At 42.5% G+C, this 23,045-nt stretch overlaps 1 protein-coding gene across 1 annotated transcript in view; it reads right to left on the reverse strand.

Annotated features, from left to right (window-relative positions):
* Window positions 1–23,045, reverse strand: part of COL22A1 (collagen type XXII alpha 1 chain) — a 223,894-nt gene that overhangs the window by 79,532 nt on the left and 121,317 nt on the right. The window contains exons 16-22 of the mRNA XM_068396530.1: window positions 20,384–20,437; window positions 18,165–18,218; window positions 17,443–17,451; window positions 16,377–16,412; window positions 11,402–11,431; window positions 10,458–10,511; window positions 9,475–9,528 (exon numbers count right to left, since the gene is read on the reverse strand). Coding sequence (XP_068252631.1) covers window positions 9,475–9,528; window positions 10,458–10,511; window positions 11,402–11,431; window positions 16,377–16,412; window positions 17,443–17,451; window positions 18,165–18,218; window positions 20,384–20,437 — 291 coding nt within the window. The remainder of the gene's footprint in view (window positions 1–9,474; window positions 9,529–10,457; window positions 10,512–11,401; window positions 11,432–16,376; window positions 16,413–17,442; window positions 17,452–18,164; window positions 18,219–20,383; window positions 20,438–23,045) is intronic.

Raw genomic sequence — 23,045 nt, forward strand, 5'->3', positions numbered from 1 at the left:
TCCAAAGTCTTTCACCCCAAAACTGGTAAATCACTGTCATGTGAGTACACAAAACACAAAAGCTAGAAACAAAGGCAGCAGATAGTATTTGGATGTGAAACTCCAGTCCTCTTTGGCAGGTCTGTGACTCCCAGATTGCAATAACAGCCCCCACAGATGAGGGTTGGTCTCTTGAACATCTTGGTGTCTCTTACACTCTACAGTCCCACCTGGGTGCTGCCCACAGAGGGTCAGAGAAGTCACAGTGCTGAGATGCAGCCAAGGGAGGTACCAAGAGTAGACACATGCTGAGAGGCGCTTTCCTTGCTGCAGTCTAGCCCTTCACCCCTCCCCAGCAAAGCAAGCAATGTCCCTTGTGCTCTTTGCACTGTTTCACTCATTAAGAAATAAAATAATTAAGAACTCTGATACATGGATGAATATAAAAGATTCACAGTCTCTAAGCCAGAAAACAGGAATCTATGAGGCATTTCTAACTAGGGTTGGCATTACCACCGAGGGACAGAGCTCACTGACTCCTCTGCAAGTGAAAAAATATTCTTCCAGAGGAACCAGAGATCTTTGTCAGTGCAAGGGAAGGATAAGCCAGGGCCTGGAGTATACCCTTGAGACAAGTTCACCTATATGGATGCTGCAGCACCTGTGTTCCCCATGGGTTTAACGTCAAATAGGTCACAGGGAAAAGTCCTGCATGAGAAAAAAGAGGACGGAAGGATGGAGTAAGGATGCATGAAGCACTGGAGTCAAGGCAGAGGTTGGATTTGTTCCTGAACTCAACAGCTGACTTGCTGTGTTACTTTGGGCAACTCACATATTTTGTGACTCAGCTTTCTTGTAAAAACAATATATCCTTCCTGATGCGTGATAAACACCGAATCATTAATACTTCTGAGGTTGTTAGTAATACACTAGGAGGATACAAGAGGAGTCATGTAAATATCTGAGACAGAGAGAAGTGATTTTTTTTCTCCTTCATTTCTACTTCTCCTCCACCCTGATTTTCTTTTCAGAACGATATTACAATTAAGCAAGTTTCATGTCACTGATGATGTGATTGGTCATACAGGTGCATGAGCCATATATATAATTTTCATTTTATTTTTCTTTTTGAAATAAGTCCAGAAACAACACCTATAAACAAGAACTTCCAGTTGACTTAAATGAGTGAAAAAGCTAAAACATCACAAACAAAACAAGTTTTCATCATATTTTCCCACGTTTAGACTGAGTTTCATTAGCTGATGGGTCAGAATCTGATCTTTTCCTTATTTTTCTCATTACAAAAAAAAAAAAGAAGTTATCATATACAGAAGAATTTCAGAAAAAAAATAAAGGAGTGATTATGAGGTCCTTGGGTATCAGAAGGAGTTTGTAGTCATTTCCAGGATCGTAATACCAATAAAAATCTGCATTATACACTCAAGTACATGCACTGTTCATGCATGCTGCTTCTAGTTTTTCAACTTCTTTGCTTGTCAAAGCCAAAAAGAGCCCATTTTTAACCTGAAAGACTCATGTCACCACATGATTCAACATGTGTTTTCTAGATAAAGATGCTCATTTTGTCAACTACCAAGGTGACCATGCAAAGGACACTATTACTCATTTAAATGAATAAATAAGCTTATGAATAGAGCATACAGGATGAGGTGTGTGGGGCCAGACACAGGAGATGAGTATGACTGCATGCCACCTCCAGCTTTCTATCAACGTGGGAGCCATCCATTGAGGTGGCTGGTTCCACAGCTACAACATTGAGGCCAGCATACAACACAGCGTAACCGATTCTTTCATGTTCCACCAGCCTCGTTAGTCACTGGTTGTATTTATAAGCCAGCTTGTACCTCCCCTTGCAATGTCTGTGCATCTCCTTAGACTCTAATTCAGAGACTGCATTAGAGGCAGGAACCTGGTATAAACACTTTTGATAACCCTTCGAAGGAGCATAATGGAATTAGCTCCCTTAGCAGTCACCCAGATATCACAAGTTGGAGACAACTAAAACACCTTGTTCTGTACTCTGTACAAAACTACAATGGCTGATACATACATTAGTGTTCAGGTCAACAAAATTCCAGCGAGCCTTGTAACCTTCCAAGTGAAGAGATGCAAATAATACATGTAGATCGTATTTTGGACATCCACAGGATGTGGCTTTAGTAGCTTTGTAGCTTAAAGGCTTTATCTGGTTACAGTTTGCTGAACTTGCTGCGTTTTGGAAACTTGGTTCCACCTGAAAAACACTACTTGGGGAACCTGAGGAAGGATGTAGCAGTACCACCTTCTACTCAAATCCATCTCAAAAGCCAAGAAGGGGGAGGAAGGACATATTTTGCCTCGTGTGATAAGTATACATGTGTTGTTCCATTTCCACACTGATGGCCGGGCACGGTAATCTAAGGTAGCAGTGAGAGATGTGAAAGAAACCTATCCTTTCCTTGGGTATAATGCTGAGAAAATTTAGTGCTTTTCAAAACACCGTGAAATCCTCTAAAGCAGCATATAATTATGATGACAGAGAGGCTGAGAGTGTAATTTCCCATTGTGAAGGGGACATTTTGGCTACTCAGAGGTTAGCCAAAATCAAACTACAACAGATTTGCTCCATAATATTACAGCTTGTCTGTAAAGTACAGAAATACTTGCTGGGAGAAATTATACTTATGAAAGCAAAGCTCAGCGAAATGTCACATCACCAAACAATATGACAGAGAAAACCAGCAATTATGCTGTTACTTATAGTAAGAATCAGCTAAGTGTGTAAGAATGTGTTCCCTTTGACTATGTGAAATATATGTTATTTGCTTTCATCAGCAATTTGAACAATAGCACAGTTAAAATTGTGTGTTTTATTGGAAATGGAAATATTCCCTGGCAGTGTTCAAGGCCAGGTTGGATGGGACTTTGAGCAACCTGGTCTAGTGGAAGGTGCCCCTGCCTATGGCAGGGGGTGTGGAACTAGATGATCTTTAAGGTCCCTTCCAACCCAAACCATTCTATGATTCTTTATTTACCTCACTGACTATTACAGTTTCACTCTGGATTTAATCTACACCATCAGTCCCTTTTGGGTCATCTGAACATTTCAAGCACCCACAAATATATATGAACACAACCATCCATTGGAAAGATCTGTACCATACAGAAAAAAGGAAATCAAGGGAAAATGTTGGCTCCACTCTGCTAGAGGGAAATTTTGAAAGGTATTATAGCCCAGGACTCTTTCTTACCTTGCTGTCCAGTTGCCAGAATGGCTATATATTTTCATAACATGGTTTTCACTGAGGTTTGGCCTCACAAACAGAGGTGGTTTTGGTATCAAGTACATAGGAAGCACTCTTAATTGTGAATGAATATGACTGCTAGCATAGATGCCAACTATTTTCTCTGTAAGCTAGATGGGATGCTAGGATTACCCGTCCTTTTGCCTCTACATTACCAGAGGATCCAGAAGAAATCTAGCAGTGTTAATCAGTGTCTGAACTCCCTGAAGGTACCAGTCTTTTACAGTCTCCATATGTATTAAACAATGACAGTAAATTAAGTTCATCTCCCTAGCTTGAAGATGCAAGTACCTTCAAGGTTGGCCAGCTGATGGATGATCATGGGAGCAGTTCTGACAAAGAAAAATAAGGGCTGTAAGGGCTTTTTTTTGGACATTGAGAGAAATTGCATCTTGGGACTGGCTCTTTCAAAAAAGTCTACCTAGTTTGCTGGGCAAACTTATTCTCACATTTACACAGATTATTTACACATCTTCCCCTGGAGATACCAAGCAACTCTCTTTCCTTTGGACCCTGTGAGTCTAAGGTGGTTCAAATCAAGAGGAGTTCACACATGGAGAAGTAAGAGTTCCAACAGTGTTGACTGCCCATTTCAAATTGTGACTGGCCAGAACAAGAACATCATATGCAACAACCCATTTAGACAGAAGAGAGATGGGTCAAGAAGCGGGAAGTCAAATACATGTATTTCTGTCCTGACATCAAACACACAAAGAAGAGCTCAGCAGCCCTCCAGGGATCTGATAAATTTATCTCCCTCCTGGCAGGTAACAGGGATAAACCTTTCATGTATTGGCAAGTGCTCTTAACACATCTCTTCTGGGTAGAGGTTGTGCCCTGAACCCAGTAGTGCCCAGTTTTAACAGGACCCTTTAGGCTCTATTGTAAAACAAATATGTAGCACTTACTGAGACTCATAGCCTTGTAATCTGGTTGTAAAGAGTCAAGAAAGGTCTGTTAAGCTTTTTGTGCTGCTCTGACTTCAGGGACAAATATTCAGGGGATGTGGACACATGCACATGAAAACCTGCTGAAACATGACAGCTGAATTAAAGATGCAGAAGACATCCCTTCGTAAGTCACTCCTGGGGCTGCACCCGTTCCTCTTGCCTTCAACAGACTGCGACACCAAACTTCACAATTAGCTCACAAAAAAAGGGTCTTGCAGTAAAATTTTCCGAAGTTAACTCTGTTTCTACAGTCAGCTCATTCTGTGCTTCACAAAACTGATTTTGTGCATGAAGTAACTTGAAAGAAAGGGGAATTATTATTACTTATCTGCCTGACTCATTTACTTTGGAGTCCTAATTATGCAGAAGGACACTCATTAAAGGTTACTATTTTAAAAATATATTTTCCATTAATTTTTTTTCCCCATAAGACTATTCTCACTATCCTATGAGACTCCTATTTTTTTGTTGTTTGCTTGTTTTGCACTTACTGTTCTTTGAGCATGGGAAAATTCTGACAATGAAAATTTAGAAAACTAGACTGCAGTACAGCACATCAAGTTCAAAAGGGGTCTAGGTAGCTGCTACCTCATGCCTGTGTGGAAAGCACTGCTATAGGATAAACAGATGTTTTCTCTTGGTTTCCTTCTGAAATTTCAATCACTTGAATGAACTTGCATCATTTCACTGAGGCAAATCCTTGAAATCCAATTTATTTGGAGCGCACTACAGAAGAACCCCGTGTTTAGGCTCGATTACCCAAAGATCTGCATGCTTTCCAGGAGTATGTCATACATCTGCACCTTTCGTGTCTATCGAGCAAAAAAAGTTGGGTTTATTTCCAATAAATATTTCAGTAGATCAGGTGTCTAAAAACTTAAGAGCAGAATCAAAGCACTTCAGTTCTCTTCAATGTCACAAAAGAAAGAGGACAAGAAGAGGAAAAAAAACCCAACACAGGACCCTAGAATGAAACCAGACTTTCAGAGTTCTATGTCTTTTTCAGGCAGTTTTACTAAAATGAGAGAGACAGTACTGTCTAGCACTCAAAGGTCTTATGGTACAGATGAGAACAGCAAAGCTTCTTTCTTCCTACTGTGTGCTTTTGATATGAGAGTGTCGTGGTCAAAGTATAGACGTCAGGTGCCAGGCACTTGGAAGCAGCTGGCTAATAAAATGAACATAACCCAGTTGCCTGGTTCAGGTTGGAATTGTTATCTCCTGCCCCCAGACAGGATGAAAGAATGGACGTGAATTGTCAGATTAGCAGTTCAGTAAATGTACTGAAGAGACTGCGCATTTTTTTCTGTGCCCGTAAAACACTTCAACACCTGCAACTAAAGCAGTCTAACGGAGAAGTGTTTTTAAATGCCTGAAAGATGACCTGTCATCCCAGCTTATGCTCCTTTCAGTGTGTTGCCACTCCTGGACCACTCTTCAAGAGTAAGCAGCCCTCCGATCAGCATTCCACATTAAAGAACTATGTCTAGGAGTGTGCATTATTATAATTACATTGAAAATGCACTGTACATATTGGATCTTCTGGGAATGGGCTGCAGTAGGGAGAGCTTCTGATAAATTTGTCAATCAAATCTCTACAATACCATCAGCTTTTTTTAGAGCACAACAATCCCTTCACTCTCCGCTCCCAAACGCATCTGGTTTCATTTTTTCTAAATAAAACATTAGGAAGATGCTCGATCACATTCTTTAGTCAGCTCAGGAGACTTCCTTTTTCTAATGCCAGTCAGGGTCTGGTAGTGTCTTCTTTAGTCTGTCCCCCACTCCCTCAGACACCATCCTCCTGCAAAGCAGCGAATCCCAGCCTTCATGCACACTTTCCGTGACTCACCAGCAACCTTTGTGATTTCAAGAACAGCTGCGAGTATGCTGCTCTCTTGTCCATAACTTCTGGAAAGTTTGTCTGAGAGTAACATGGTGGTGCTCTAAACTGCTTGGAAGTCACCTGCTGGGTATGGCTGGGCTATATCTGAAGTTCTCAATGCTTGCAGATAGCAAGGCTGGTTTGGTAGCAAGCCCTTAAAGCAATCTGTAATACCAACGTCAGAAGAAGCCTTGGGCCATCAGAAGCCCTGATGACAGTGCTTCTTAACCCCACCTGGTTATTCGGTCATACTTGTACCACACATAATCAGAAGACTCTGCAACTGCTCCAAGAAATGTGCAATCTAACCAGGGGTGGTCAAAAAACTTTTATGCAAGTACAACAAATGCATTTAAATGAAAGATTAAGCTTGCATGGTTAAAATTAAACTGACACTTTCTTTACTATAACACAAATGGTTGACTCTATAAAGAATATATGTTTATTGGCAACCGTACTATCCCACGGATTCTTTTTATTTCTCCAGCAATAACAGGAACAGCAACTTCATGCCAAAAGAATATTATACTTCCTTCTTTCCTAAAAATCTTTCTAAAACATATGACCCCACTCCTGTCAGCCAAACTGTCACTAGAGTATTTGGCACAATATGTCATCTTCTATGAAATCTACACACTGTGTAGGTGGCTCCTGCATCGTATTTCTAACACCAGCCAACATACTGCCTCTGTCCTTGCGCGGCTCAGGATCCTTTACTTCCAGTGGATTGTATTATGAGACATGAATTCCTCTATGATGTGGTTCCAAACATATCTTTAGTCCATTAGTAGTTTGTGCAAGTCACATTACAGCTAACTAAAGTACTGCAGGCTTCTAAGAACTCCAATAAATGGTCATATCTGCATCCCTGTGACAGGACAGGGGCTCTGTGCATATGCCGACTTCATTTACATCTTGGTTGAGGACCATATCTTACAAGATATTAGTGCAGAATTGTTATAAAGTACCTCAGGAACAGAATTTTCAGGAGATATAAGTTGGTGTAGCATCATGTCTGGAAACCCCCCCTGCATAAAATTGCAGAGGGACCAGCCAAGCAGATGGTTAGTGATTTTCATCTGTTCTACACAGATCTGCTAACAATACTTGAAAAGTAGTCCCAAATCTGCCTCTAGCTATGTCTGTTTTTTCTGTCCTTACCACAGTGAAGAAGGCTACGTCTATGCTAAATACAATGGGCTAGGGCTCCATGTGCAAAGAGCACAGGAGCTTGTGTTCATGCAGCTAAACTCTCCTTGTCACAAAAGATGGCCTTTGTCATCCAGCCTGCCAGATACGGTCACCCTGCAATGCAGGGACATTTGTGAGAGACAACTACTTGGCATGACTCAAAGGTGTGCTGGGGAATATGCTCAGCGATAAACAAAGCCACGTTCACACCACGGCTCTGGCTGTTTGGTTTGCTCACATACTTGTACAGCCTTACAATCCTATGCTTATTCACAGGGGATGCAGAGGTGAGGAGATGAGTGTCTTACAACAGGCCAGGGCTGGAGCCACAAATGAAACTGAGGCATCGTGATCCCATCCATGTCCTCAACACCTGGCTACACTGCTAGAGGGCCTTCATGTTTGTGTGTGCGCGAAAGGGTTCGCTACAGCTCTGAGCTGTAGCTTCAGAGCCTGCTGCCACCTCACATCCAGTCATTTAAAACTAGACTCAAAAAAACATTTCAGGAGATTTCTGCTCTTAGCATTTTAACTTCTAAGCTTGTCTAGAGAAATGCTTTCTGCAGCCAAATGTATGTAAGATGGTAATCAAAGCCTGGATTTATATTTGTTCTTTGTCAAGCACCGTACTAATGGTGAATCAGTAATATCTACTAATCTGTTCTCTATCCCACGTGTAGGTTTTCCATGTAGATCCACCAAGCCCAGGACTTTGATTCATCTCAGATATTCAGTCATTGAATAATGGTCTTTAACTAAAAAAATGTATCTATCCACCTAACATGCCTGGTGACTAATAAAGACCCTTAGGAGAAGAAATCTAACTAGCTACACACAGTAGTCTAGGGAAACATTCAAAGACACTATGGATCAAATGACATCTCTAATCAAATGATCATTAGCAGGAGCATTTTCGTGCTGTTGCAGATCCAGACAGATCACTGTCCTTTCCCCAGTTAATATGCTCTATTAATCTTACTCAAGAAACGATGTTTCACAGCAGGCTTTAAAACTAGGACAACTCAGAACTTGTCAACTCATAAGTAAAGCACAGGAGAGTTATTTGCTAAAGTGATAAGCTGATATTTTCTGAAGACTGGAAATGTACAAGAAAGAAAGTAAATGCCCTTTTCCACTGTGGCATTAACACAAGACTGCATGCCCCATCTTTTGAAGGAGAAGATTCTCAAAAGCCAAGCTTACAGCTCAATTTAATATCATGCAATTCAATGGAAAGTCTGCAGAAAACCACCTACCAAGGAATATTTTTTCCCTGTATTGTCCTTTGCCCGTAATCCTCCCATGCTCACAAGCAGCTCTTTCACATCCACTCTTCAACAGCACTGGTGCTGACTCAAGTGCAAATCATTATAGGCAACTCCCACGATCTCCTCTATGGATTAAGCTACGATCAAGTCTCTGTGCATACCTAAAAAAGTAACCACCAAACAGCAGTACTGAGACTGAAGTGACTGCCTCCATGAAGGTTAAACAGGCTTCTCACTTCCACCCTTATCTGTTGCCTAGTGAGATGTTCTTCATACAAATGGGCTGAAGCAAGGAAAGGCAGGTTCAGAGCATTCGTGTGATGTGATCAGGCCCACTGTGAAATTTACTTTTTATCAGTACTTGAATATTTCAAGACATAACTCTGAGTCAGAGAAAATCCAATTATATTTTTTTTTAACAAGAGGAAACTATCTAAGCTCCTGGTGAAGAATGGTACACCACCTCCCCTTTTATGGGATCTTCTGTTTGAGTACAGACCAACCAGAACAGAAAGTAATAAGTATTGCAAGTGCCCTTGCATTTAGTTGATTTCCAGAACAATAGCATTTCTCTGAACTTTCAACCTCTCCTTATTACTAGTGGCTCTACACACTCAGAGTCATATCAAGAACCTTCTTGGCAGCAAGGAGCAGACACAAAGACAGGAGAGCAAATGACAAGAAAGAAACTTTCTTAGGGTCCCACAGGGCACTGCATACAATCTGTGGACTCCAAGAGGTACTGAAAGTTGCTGGACCATAAAGAAGAAATAGAGGAAAGGATCGGGGCCTCCAGGATCCTTAAATAAGTAGAAAAGTATATGTAAAGTGGGTCAAACCTTATTGAACAAAGTTGTCCCCAGCCCCCTGAGACTTAAATGAAAACAGCAACTCACCCTTTGACCTGGTAAACCAGGGACTCCAGGCTTGCCTGCTGGACCAGCCACTCCCTTTAAAAGTGAAAAGTTTTAGAAAGTTAACTGAGTAAGAAAAACTAATGAATTATGTAACCACTTCCTAGCTGTTTTGTGCTACTGTTACTGCATGGCTACCTAAACAACTCTTACCTGATAATTATGTTGTCCTGTGAGCAGAAGAGAATAAGAAAACAGGATAGAGAAAAGTGACAATGCCCTGATTAAATACAGAGCACACAACTATATTTAAATGACATAATTAAAACCAGATTTATCTAAGTAACCCATCTTCACAATGACATCAATTTTACAAAACCCAATCAACAGTGAAACACAACAAACAGTTCAGAAGTGAGGAAATACAGAGAATTTGAAAATGAGACAGCAGTGGTCTGAACTGAGATATTTTGCAGAGTTGGGTTATAAAATATGACTAGAATAAGCCACAATTAAGTCAAAAGTAAGAATGCTGACATGTCTAAATTGTCGCAAAAAATTGTGTTGAAACACACACACATACCTAACTCTTATTTTTCATCCACAAAATATTTCAGCCAGGACCTTGTGGCATAAAGCCAATCCCTTTTACAGCAACCATTCTCTGTCCTTCATTACATGATAGCTTACAAGTTACCAGTGAGTGCCTCTCTGACATGTGCTGAATGCCCATACAGCTCTTCAGGACATTAGAAACAGAAAAACAATCAGGTTCTGCATGACAACAGCCTTGAGGCAACGTCTGCCTCTGTGCAATGACTGCCCACATCCTGGGTGCCACCTCCATACGTTCAGAGTGGCCATCCACAGCAGGACACCTTCTCTCAGCAATGAAAAAAACAGGAGGCTGGGAGCAGTGTTTAAGATCTTAGCGCCTGAATAATGTATAAGATTTTGCATGTATGCCTCACACCAGTCTAAGTTTCAGTTTCTAGGAATTGCAAGCAGTGGGAGAAATAACTTACTGGAGGTCCAGGAAGTCCAGGTTGGCCTTGTGGTCCTCGTGGCCCGGGCTCTCCCTACAGAAATGTTTTTTTAAAAAAAAGTGTTAAAATATCTGTATGAAAAATTAAACGGGCACATTACTCATGTTGGCTGTCTGTGTAGGACCTATACCACCGCTTTCCTCATAAGTCCCAAAGAACCAGTGCAGAGACCAGGTGGTTTTCTCCTTAATCCTTCGGCTACTTGAATTATCAGCACTCATTAGACTGCACACAGATCGATCCACCCACGCTCAGCAGGCATTTATCCATAACTGGCTCTTTGTTTTTCAAAGGCAGTAACTCTACCGAAGACGTTGGGCTATCCTGGATATTCCAGTAAAACACTCTGTGTTGGAGTTCGGTGGTGAAGAAAAGCAATTCTTGCAAAAACAGATTCCACAGGCATTTCCCCTGAGCCAGCACAGCTGTGAAGGGCTTTAAAGTATCATTTATATGATGTATATCATTATATTAATAACAATTAAATACCAATTATGCACCTACCAACACAAAATCAAAATTTTATTATGTTTTATTTATATGTAGGACTAACAGACTGAAGCAATGTGTGTCTCTCCCTTATTTAAGCGCACAGGTTCAGAGAGAAACTCAGCATAAAACTCAAATACAGTTTAACTTCCATATTAACACTTCCCTAGACTTAAAGAATCACACAGCTGACTCTCCAATTTATACTTCTCATTCATGTTAGATTCACCGCACCTGAAAATGACATTGCCATATTACCTTTCTTGTTTATTTTCTCCACTGTAAATAGGAAAATGTTCTTCTTGATGTCCCGACAATGCTTCTATGCACCTTAATTTTGAAGCACCATTTTAAAGCAAAATATAATCTAACAGGCAATTAAACTACATAGAAGTATCCTTGCAACGGAAGAACAGATACCGAATCGCTCTTACTTGCGCTCCTTTTAGGCCTTCAGTATGCACCTGTAATAAAAATGAAGAGTCATAAAGGAGAAAAAGAGGAAAGACAACTCAGGAGATGCCAGGGGTATGATGGTCCCCCTCTCCCCTCACCATTCCCTCAATGCTAACTGCTACAGCTCCTCAAATCCTGCTGCAGGCTGGGGATACTTTCTATTTAAACAGCTCAGACTGACACAAAGCTTGCTCACTCAGTTACCTATGAATGATTTGTGTGGCTGTATAACCACCAAGAACTTATTTCATTATCATGGAATCACAGAATGGTTTGGGTGGGAAGGGACCTTAAAGATCATCCAGTTCCAACCCCCCTGCCACAGGCAAGGACACCTTCCACTAGAACAGGTTGCTCAAAGCCTCATCCAGTCTGGCCTTGAACACTACCAGGGAGGGGGCAGCTACAGCTTCTCTGGGCAAACTGAGCCAGTGTCTCACCACCCTCACAGGAAAGAATTTTTTCCTAATATCTAATCTAAATCTACCCTCTTTCAGTTTAAAACAATTCCCCCTCATCCTATCACTCCATGCCTTTGTGAAAAGTCCCTCTCTCGCTTTCCTGTAGGCCCCTACAGGTACTGGAAGGTGCTAGAAGGTCTCCCCGGAGCCTTCTCTTCTCCAGGCTGACTAAGCCCAACTCTCTCAGCCTGTCTTCATAGGAGAGGTGCTCCAGCCCTCTCATCATCTTCACTGCCCTCCTCTGGACTCGCTCCAACAGCTCCATGTCCTTCTTCTGTTGGGGGCCCCAGAGCTGGATGCAGTAATGCAGGTGGGGCCTCACAAGAACGGAGTAGAGGGGCAGAATCACCTCCCTCGACCTTGCTGGTCATGCTGCTTTTGATGCAGCCCAGGATACCGTTGGCTTTCTGGGCTGCAAGCGCACATTGCCGGCTCATGTTGAGCTTCTCATCAACCATCACCCCCAAGTCTTTCTCCTCAGGGCTGCTCTCAATCCATTCTCTGCCCAGCCTGTATTTGTGCTTGGGATTGCCCCGACCCACATGCAGGACCTTGCACTTGGCCTTGTTGAACTTCATGCGGTTTGCACAGACCCAGCTCTCAAGCCTGTCAAGGTCCCTCTGGATGGCATCCCTTCCTTCCAGCGTGTCGATCACACCGCACAGCTTGGTGTCGTCAACAAACTCACTGAGGGTGCACTCAATCCCACTGTCCATGTCGCCGACAAAGATGTTAAACAGGACCGGTCCCAATACCAACCCCTGAGGAATGTCAGTCGTCATTGGTGTCCACTTGGACATTGAGCCATTGACCACAACTCTTTGAGTGTTTCTATCCAGCCAATTCCTTATCCACTGAGTGGTCCATCTGTCAAGTCTGTGAGTCTCCATTTTAGAGACAAGGATGTTGCGTGGGACCTCATCAAATGCTTTGCACAAGACCAAGCAGATGACATCAGTTGCTCTTCCCTTATCCACCAGTGCTGTAACCGCATCGTTATAAATGAGTAGATTCTCTAGCTCTTGTCTTATTTTCAGTTACAAAGTCGTATTGAATGAAGAATGCATTATATAAATAGCAAGCTGACTTCTGATATGTGCGTGATTCAGACCTTCCTTTGGCTCCTCGATGAAAGCCACTGTGGTTGTGACTGACAGCTATCAGTCTTCCCAGCCTGTTTTCTACCCACCTCCTGGAACTTCAGTCTCATTTTCAGGTTTTACGCATATCTTTCAAAATCTCTTGGCAACTACTGTCACATCACTAATTTCACATTTAAGCAGGATTGTAAAAGGCTGTTATCGAAACAGGGTTTTTTCAGAGCTCTCTCTTTCTCCCTCCTTTGCTTTCTGTTACATTCTGGGGAAGGAAATTGCCTTCTGCCTTTCTTATGATGATCAGGGGGCTTCTCATTCTTCTTTTTAGCACCCGGTCCTTCTTTGGCACAGTGCTACAGTTAATGCGACTGGTCTCAGTGGCCCTTTAATGCTTTCCACCAATAGTCCAAGAGTGCCGTTTCCTAATTTTAATCCTATTTTTTTAAAAAATATATTGGATTTGTGTGGCAAGGTTTTGGTAGTGGGGGGGCTACAGGGGTGACTTCTGTGAGAAGCTGCTAGAAGGTTCCCCTGTGTCTGATACAGCCAATGCCAGACAGCTCCAAGACGGACCCACTGCTGGCCAAAGCTGAGCCCATCAGTGACAGTGGTAGCACCTCTGTGATAAAATATTTAAGAATGGGAAAAAACTGCTGGGCAACAGCAGCCAAGAGAGAGGAGTGAGAATAAGTGAGAGAAACAACTCTGCTGACACCGAGGTCAGTGAATAAGGAGGGGGAGAAGGTGCTCAGGCACCAGAGCAGAGATTCCCCTGCAGCCCCTGGTGAAGACCATGGTGTCAGGTTGTCCCCCTGTAGCCCATGGAGGCAAATGGTGGAGGAGATATCCACCTGCAAACCATGAGGACCCCACGCTGGAGCAGGTGGATGTGCCCAAAGCATGCTGGGACCCAGTGGGAAGCCAGAGCTGGAGCAGGTTCCTGGAAGGACCTGTGACCCCATGGAGAGAGGCGCAGGTTTACTGGCAGGACTTGTGACTCCATGGGGCACCCACACTGGAGCATGCTGTTCCTGAAGGACTGCACCATGTGGAAAGGACCCACGCTGGAGCAGTTTGAGAAGAACCGCATCCTGTGGGGAGGACTCAAGTTGGAGAAGCTCATGGAGGACTGTCTCACATGGGAGGGACCCCACACTGGAGAAGGAGAAGAGTGTGAGGAGGAAGGAGCGGCAGAGACAAAGTGTGATGAACTGACCGCAACCCCCATTCCACATACCCCTGCGCTGCTCTGGGGGGAGGAGGTAATCAGGAGTGAATTATAGAATCATAGAAACGTTTTGGTTGAGGACCATTAAGATCATTGAGTCCAACCGTTAACCCAGCACTGCCAAGTCCACCACTAAACCATGTTCCTAAACACCACATCTACTCATCTTTTAAATACCTCCAGCGATGGTGACTCAAGCACTTCCCTGGGCAGCCTGTTCCAGTGCTGAGTACAGGGGGACGATCACTTCACTAGTCCTGCTGGCCACACTATTTCTGATACAAGCCAGGATGCTGGTGGCCTTCTTGGCCACCTGGGCACACTGCTGGCTCATATTCAGACGGCTACCCATCAACACCCCCAGGTCCTTTTCCATCAGGCAGCTTTCCTTCCCCAAGCCTGTAGCTTTGCATGGGGTTGTTGTGCCCCAAGTGCAGGACCCGACACTTGGGCTTGTTGAACCTCATACACTTGGCCTCAGTCCATTGATCCAGCCTGTAGAGATACCTCTGCAAAGCCTTCCTACCCTCCAGCAGATCAATACTCCCGCCCAACCTGGTGTCATCTGTGAACTTACTGAGGGTGAACTTGATCCCCTTGTCCAGATCATTGATAAAGATATTCAAGAGAACTGTCCCCAACACTGAGCCCTGGGGAACACCACTTGTTACAGGCTGCCAACTGGATTCCATTCACCATAACTCTTTGGGTCCAGCCATCCAGCCAGTTTTTTACCCACCGAAGTGTATGCCTATCCAAGTCATGAGCAGCCAGTTTCTCCAGGAGAATGCTGTGGGAAATGGTGTCAAGGGCTTTACTAAAGTCTGGGTAGACAACATCCACAGCCTTTCCCTCATCCAGTAAGCGGGTCATTTTGTCATAGAAGGAGATCAAGTTAGTCAAGCAGGACCTGCCTTTCATAAACCCATGCTGATGGGGCCTGATCACCTGGTTGTCCTGTACACACTGCATGGTGGCACTCAAGATGATTTGCTCCATAATCTTCCCTGGCACTGAGCTCAGACTGTTAGGCCTGTAGTTCCCCAGATCCTCCTTCCAGCCCTTCTTGTAGATTGGCATCATATTTGCTAATTTCCAGTCACCTGGGACCTCCCCAGTTAGCCAGGACTGCTGATAAATGATGGAAAGTGGCTTGGTGAGCACTTCTACCAACTCCCTCAGTACTCTTGGGTGGATCCCTGTTGATCTCCCTGTCCTTATATCGACCCACAAGCCTTTTGTCATACTTCTCTCCCTCTATCCAGTTGAGGAGGGGGAGTCATAGCACGGCTTGGTGGGCACCTGGTGTCCAGCCAAGGTCAACCCACCACAGAGAGTAAAAGGGATACTCCCCAACTGCTTTGTTACTCGCCTCTGCCAAACTCAATTCTAGACCTCTCCTCTGCATACTTTGCGGTAAATCTTCTTTCTCCGTTCACAAGGAGATGACCTATTCATACAAACAATACTAACCTCTAGACATCCTTATGTCCCTGCTAGTGATGCCTTTGGGGTCACTGAGGGCATTGCTGAAAGCAGAGGGTTGCACAAAGGCACGTAAATTTAGAGCCACAGGAAAGATCAACCCCCCTCTTCTATTTGCTCAGTTTGCTTTTTTATCACTGCTTTCTTAATTTCAGCACATCAACTCCTAATTGTCTCATATTCCACCACAACTTTTTCAGATATAATACAAGGAAAGATCATTCCCCCTCAGAAATTTCCTTTTTCTTCTTCCCTCCCAAATCTCACATCCAGTCCATGACAAAGGCACTCAGTAATTCAATTCACTTCCAAACTTTCATTTGCTTTTATAACTTTCACAGGCTCTACTTTCCAAAGGTCACTACGTATCAAGTCAACAACTGTCCTGGAAACCACACAGTCCTGTCACAGTATTACTCTCTCTGATGCACCTGAGGGAATGCTTTCATTGCCTCTTCAAGTCCTAATCTTCACATTTCAAAATCTCCCAAAATTGTGGCAGTGCATCTTCTTGTTGGAACCCATCACTTGTCCTCTTCAAAAATTACTGCCTTAAACCTCAATTTTTTTTGTAAAAGCATTTAAGAACATCTCTCATTTAGTAAAGTCCTCCCACCCCCAGCTTCCACCTTCTCACGCAATAATGTCTACAATGTTTGAGAAAGCTAAAAAAAATTCTTACTAAAGAGCCAGGCAGTCCTGGAAGTCCTGGTTCACCCTGAAGGGAAACACGAAAGAAATGAAAAAACATAATGCAATACAGAACACAACATAGTACAATACATAACATAACTCAAAACAAAAGCAAACCTCCGAGCATGTTTTCCAACTGCTGTTGTACATTCTTATTTTCAATACCAGCCCGCAATTAATAGATACGAACACGCAATCTCAATTAACTCTCTTTTCCCTACCCTGCAGATGAATACATGCAGGAACTGGTTGTGTTCTGTCTTACTGTGATGTTACACATTGATTTTAATGACATTTAGTGACTTAAAATGAATGATGCACTGGATGCACCATAACATTAAATTTGAGCTTCAAAAATCTTATAATTGGCGTACACATACCACACAAATAAATCTGATTGACGCTTAGATCCCTATCAGAGTCTGTAGGATGGATATTTAGGGGCCAAAATGCTTTTGTTTGTTAATGAGCAACAAATCTTTGGAAAAAAGGAAAAAAAAAAGTTAGAAATGGTACCATTTTCCCCAAGTCATTTTATAGAGCAGAATGACGTTATAAATGTTTGCAGGACACTGAGGTGCTACACCTTCTTCACATGATTTATTGCCATCTAGGCTATCAATTGGCTCCAGCACATTTTTTTCCAGCAGTGTCCACTATTTATTATGCTTTAAGACTAAGCCTCCAGAAGGTATTCCCTTAACTTTAGGTACAGACTAATGCAAAAATTATCATATAGCTTACTTTCACACTGTCTTTATTCATTATTCATGTAGGTCTCTGAATGACCCAACACATCTTTCATGCTATTTCCTCTTAAGGCATGTTTAATTACTATTTGTTATTTATCCTAAAGAAAGTTCATACTATGGCAGAAGGACTGAAGAGACACACATCAGCTGCACTGAAAGTAATGGAGCAAGGAGCTAAACATCTTCTGGAAGCAACAAATGCAGTCACTTCAGAGATATAGATGAAGTGTTATGAACTCAAGATTGCTCTCTACTGCACACATGCTGGAGCACAAAGATCCTGTTGTTGCTTATCACTACAGCGGATGTGCCCTGCTTGTGGGTGCTTCTGAAGCCTCACCTATAGCTGTTGAGTCTGAGTGGGAAAATAATGGGAAATAGATTTGCTTCTGATCTCTGCATTCTTGGATAAGGCTCACTGCCTTATGTGGAGGAGAAAAGGAGAAATAAAATCCAGAACCGGGCATGCCTTTCCACTCATGCCAGAGAACTGGGTAGGAAATACGGAAACCACGCCACCTCTAGCAGAGAGGGAACCATAAAGCTGCCCTGGAAACTCTAACAACTCTGTAAAATAATGAGGTCAAAATTGCTGCTGAGAGTAGTGAAAAATTGTTTTGCAGGTAGGAGGGTTGGGCTTGTTTGATTGGCAATTTCTGAGTCAATTCTATATCTCCCAGGTCAGAAAACTGGCATCTACACAAACATATTGACATTTCTACTCACCTTTCTTAGGTGAGGAAGATATCCTGGGCCAAACTACTCTCTACTTCCTTCTACTCCCACCACGAGGGTTAAGCCAAGAGTAGAGAAGCTATAACCAGACATGGTTTAACACTCATTTATACCCATTTCAAGCTGAAGCAACATCAAAAAAGTGAAACATTTAAATGCATATAAGCTTCACTTATACACAAATGAGATAAATATTAGGCCAACAGCTCTGATATTTCCAGCACTGGGAGCCCAAGGAGGAATTAATAAATGTGTGTCCAAACCCCTCCCGTGCATCCCATTCAACTCACCTTTTCTCCTTTGGTCCCACTGGCACCTGGAGGGCCTGGGCTGCCAGCAGGGCCCTATAAGAAAGTAAAACGGAGAGAAAAATCTTTGTTTTACATATTGCAGGTCATCAATTGCAATTCCCTTAACATACAGGAGAAACATAAGGCTGTAGGTTTGGGTATCAGCAGCACAAACAATTATGTCCCGATGAGCTGGGGTAGGAGCTAATACAACACACAAGGCTTCTTTGGCTCTGCTGACCAGAGAGGCAGGGGAATAAGGATGCAGATGCCACAGCAGCCATGATAACAGCGATCCAATTTCAGCTGGTTCAGATGGATTGCATTTCAGGGAGTACATCCGTGTCAAGCACAAAATTTAGGATAAAATTCAGGCATGAAGATTTGCCCGCTGCTAGGTGTCTAGACATGAAAAAGGCAAAAAAACTTAGAAAAACCCAACTAATGTAATAGAGTGTCACTTGGAGAAATTGTTCCTTAGAAGCAGTAAACAATCAGCATCCATGTTCACAACCCTCTGCAATTTCTCACTTCATCCACATTTGCTGCAAGTATAAACCAGTCCTGTAAGCAATGTAACAGGCATAGTGAATATAGTTCATTGTGATTCCAGTGCCGCCTCTACCACCAGAAAACATTTCCATCTTATAAGGATAGTGATAAACACTAACTAGACAAATACTTCTTGGTACAGGGTAAACTGTGGCTGAGGAACAGAGCATACAAAAAGCGGTGATTAACTGTCAAATCCCCTGTGGAGAAGCAGAAAAAAAATTAGTGCAATAATCTCTATCACCTCACAGAGAGGAAGATGCAGATTTAACAGATATTAAGGCTGCTAATGTCTCTATAACTTGCCGTCTAAATACAAAAGTCATGTCTGATATGGAAACAAAAGTACTTCCCAACAAAGTCAAGTTGAAACTCTGGTTAGTAAAAGAGCGAGAGCAAGGCACATGGCTGCCATGCTCGTAAAGCACATTCAAGTCAGAGCCCAGCAGCCATTTCTTCTGTGTGAGCAGCAGGATCACAGAATCACAGAATGGTTGTTGTTGGAAGGGACGTCTCGAGATCATCTAGTCCAACTCCCTGCCAAAGCAGGTTCCCCTAAAGCACGGTGCACAGGGTCGCGTCCAGGCGGGTTTTGAATATCTCCAGAGAAGGAGACTCCCCACCCTCCCTGGGCATCCTGTTCCAGTGCTCTGTCACCCTCGAAGTAAAGAAGTTTTTCCTCATAGTCAGATGGAACTTCCCATGTTTCAATTTGTGCCCATTGCCCCTCGTCCTGTCACTGGGCACCACTGAAAAAAGTCTGGCCCCCTCCTCTTGACACCCACCCCTAAGATATTTGTAAGCATTGATAAGATCCCCCCTCAATCTTGTCTTCTCCAGACTAAACCACCCAAAGACAAGCTATCCTGAGGATTTGACATGCAGCTCCTCCACCTCTGCAAACACAAAAACGTGCCTCCAAATGATCCTTTCCAGAAAGGAAAACAGCAAGGGCTAGTGAATAGGATGGAGACATAGCAGCCTGGAGGCTTCAGGCTCAAGGGTGGCAATGATTAGCTGCGTGGCTTTTGGCAAATCACTCTTTAGCCTCTGCTTCTTACTCTGTCCTTTGTTATTTAGACTAGAAGATCCCTGGGAGTAAAGGGTGCCTCTCATTAGGTATCATACGCTGAATAATTAAAACAGTCTTGTAAGATCTACAGATAGCAGTTTTAGACAAAGCATTACCTGTCTAATCAGCAGAAATGTATCTTTTAGACCATTTTCTGGTTTCATCTTGTCTTAAAAATGTAAATAGTTCCAAGCCTTTCTCATTGAAAACAAACCAAATATATTAAATCCAGTTCTCCCCCTTTCATGTTGTGGGAGGGAAAAAAGAGTTTATAAAAATCAGGCTTAAAGAATTGAATTTTTATACGTGCTTCCTTATGTCTTTAATGAAAACTAAGAAAAACATTTAACCTATCCTGTTTAAAGGACTGGCATTTCCTTTAAATGTATATTACATTACAATTTAATTCTAAAACTAAACAAACAGAAAAAGAAAAGTGTGCCAACAAAGATCCTTAGAACAAGGAGTACAAAAACTGCTGATGTGGCAGGGTCCTGCCATGACTCAGCAGCCACCCAGGGTAAGTCTCAGTTTTAGAACCAACTTCCACTTGTTCCAAAGAAAATACTCCAGTCACTGAGTATTTGCCACATACCTGTTTCCCCTCCACACCTGGCTTTCCAGGGAACCCGTCCAGGCCTCGTTCTCCCTGGAAAAGAAGAGAAGGAATCACTATAACTCAAATCTGTGATTGTTAAGTCACCATTCTGCAAGAGATGTCCATGTTATCTGCTCCAAGAGTGAGGAATAAGGAGAGAAATTCAAGCCAGCCCACTAGAGAAAATGGCTGAAGTCCCCACATCTGTACTATGAAAAGTTGCTGTGAGCCTCTGTCCAGTAACAAGGAGGTGAACCAAGTGTAGTCAGTAGGAAACTGTTACCCTCTTTAACTTTGCTAACTCTTGGCATTTGTCTATCTAGAAAACTTAGGACCAAATAGCTGGGATGTGAATTTAGAGACAAGAAGCGGTTGTGTGCCAGCTTTCCACAGAGGCATCCTTCCTCAGCCTGCTGAGGTGGGTTCATATAAACCGGACAAAGTGCACCAGGAGAACATCACCCCAGAACAGCTCTTACAAAAATAATGAATCCACAATCCAGTAATAACTCATTTTTACCCAGTTAATAAAAAACTTTCATTTTTCACCTTTGCTTTCCATAACCTGGGGGAAAAATTAATCTATTCTGATATGTCTTCGGAGTTAGATGGTCCACAAAGTGCACAGCCAATCTATTCCATTACTTTATTTTTAATACCTGAAGATATGTTTTTTTCCTCTGTACCTAAACCTGACTTTTTCTCACTACAGTTTCAAACTAGTATGTCTTTCCCTAACCCCCCACAGAGAACAGACTGTTCCCTTCATCTTTACAATAATCTTTCATGTATTTGAAGACTTACAAAACTCTCCTTTCAAACTTCTCTAGACTAAACAACCTCAATGCTTTCAACTTTTCTTCATGGACATGTTTTTCAGACCTCTGACCGTTTTTATTGCTCTCATTTGTGAACTGTCCTATATTTCCATGTCTTCACTGTAGCTAGGTGCCCAAAGCCGGACACAGCTGAGGCTAACTTTGAGAAGAAAGATTATTTCATGTTTTATAGAGTATTCTTCTGTTTAAATCCCAGGATAATGTTTACTTTACCCCAACAACACACTGCTGCTGAACTTCATTTTCTCTTACATATCGTGGCCCTTGACCATTCCAGCCTGTTTAGTTTAAAACTCTCTGAAATAGGGACTTTCTCTTACTGTGTAAATGGTTAAACCTCTGTAAAATGAAACACTGATTTTGCATAGACTGGCACATACAGCTGAATACACATTACCAAATGCACGCATACACTGCTACTGTTAACATAAACGTGCATGTAAAAACAAATTCTACAAATGCAAGGAGTGGCAGCAAAATATTAGTTTTACTCTATTTTTTTTTAATGTTTCAGACATTTTAATTCTGGTTACTATCCTGTAGGATCCCTGTTAGACCTCTGTTATTATCTGCAAACCCACACTTACAGAACTGGATTTAATTAGTTCCTTTTAAAAACTACATTGATTCAGCAAGTCAAAAATGGATTTGTAAATCAATTTATTTCTTTTTCCCTTTTAGAAAGTCAGTCTTGTAACAGAAATGTTATTTCAAAATTATGTATCTAAGGAATGAAATTAGAGAGACCTGTGCCCTACGGAAAGCAGCTGAAAACCACCATTGGACATCCAGATCTACTTGCTTTTGGGGCAATAGTTTCTACATTCATGGTTTCTTTTGCACTGACTGAACTATGAGTATCCTGAATTTGAGACTTTCAGTAAGTGGCAGTCTGGTGGATTGCTGACAAAATGTGCAGGGTGTTCCCAGGAGAACTTTTAACATCAATACACTGCAGCAACGAGTACTTCACACATGCTGGTTTAGCTGCCAAACCAGAAAAGTGTCAATGCTCTTACTGCTAGTAATGGGGGCTGGGAAAGGCAAATGTAGACAGTGGAATGGGCTGCCCAGGGAGGTGGTGGAGTCACCATCTCTGGATGTGTTTAAGAAAAGACTGGACATGGCACTTAGTGCCATGGTTAGTTGACAGGGTGGTGTCAGGGCAACGGTTGGACTCGATGATCCCTGAGGTCTCTTCCAACCTGGTTGATTCTGTGATTCTGTGATTCTGTATTATTTAAGCTGTTTGAAAAAAATCCAAACGATTGTGCTTTCAGTTGTTTGTTCAGAAAAATCTGTCATTATAAATATTTTTTCCCATTCTTTAAAAAAGGCTAGAGAAAGGTGGTTTTTTTTTTTCAAAAGAAAGAAAAATCACATTAAAAGTTTTATTCTCAAATTTTCTTTTCAAGACTCCATTTCCTTCCTCTCTGCTCTACTGGTGTTTCTGTTTTAAGCAGTGTAACAAAATCACAGAATCAATCAGGTTGGAAGAGACCTCTGGGATCATCGAGTCCAACCATTGCCCTGACACCACCATGTCAACTAGACCATGGCACTAAGTGCCATGTCCAGTCTTTTCTTAAACACTTCCGGAGATGGTGACTCCACCACCTCCCCGGGCAGCCCCTTCCCATGTCTAATGACCTTTTCTGAGAAGAAATTCTTCCTAATGTCCAACCTGAACCTCCCCTGGTGAAGCTTGAGGCTATGTCCTCATGTCCTATCACTAGTTGCCTGGGAGAAGAGGCTGACTCCCACTCCGCTACAACCTCCCTTCAGGTGAAGAGTCATAAGCAACCAGGGGAAATCCCAAT

This window comes from Nyctibius grandis, chromosome 3 (assembly GCF_013368605.1).
Source record: "Nyctibius grandis isolate bNycGra1 chromosome 3, bNycGra1.pri, whole genome shotgun sequence".
Classification (NCBI taxonomy): Eukaryota; Metazoa; Chordata; class Aves; order Nyctibiiformes; family Nyctibiidae; genus Nyctibius; species Nyctibius grandis.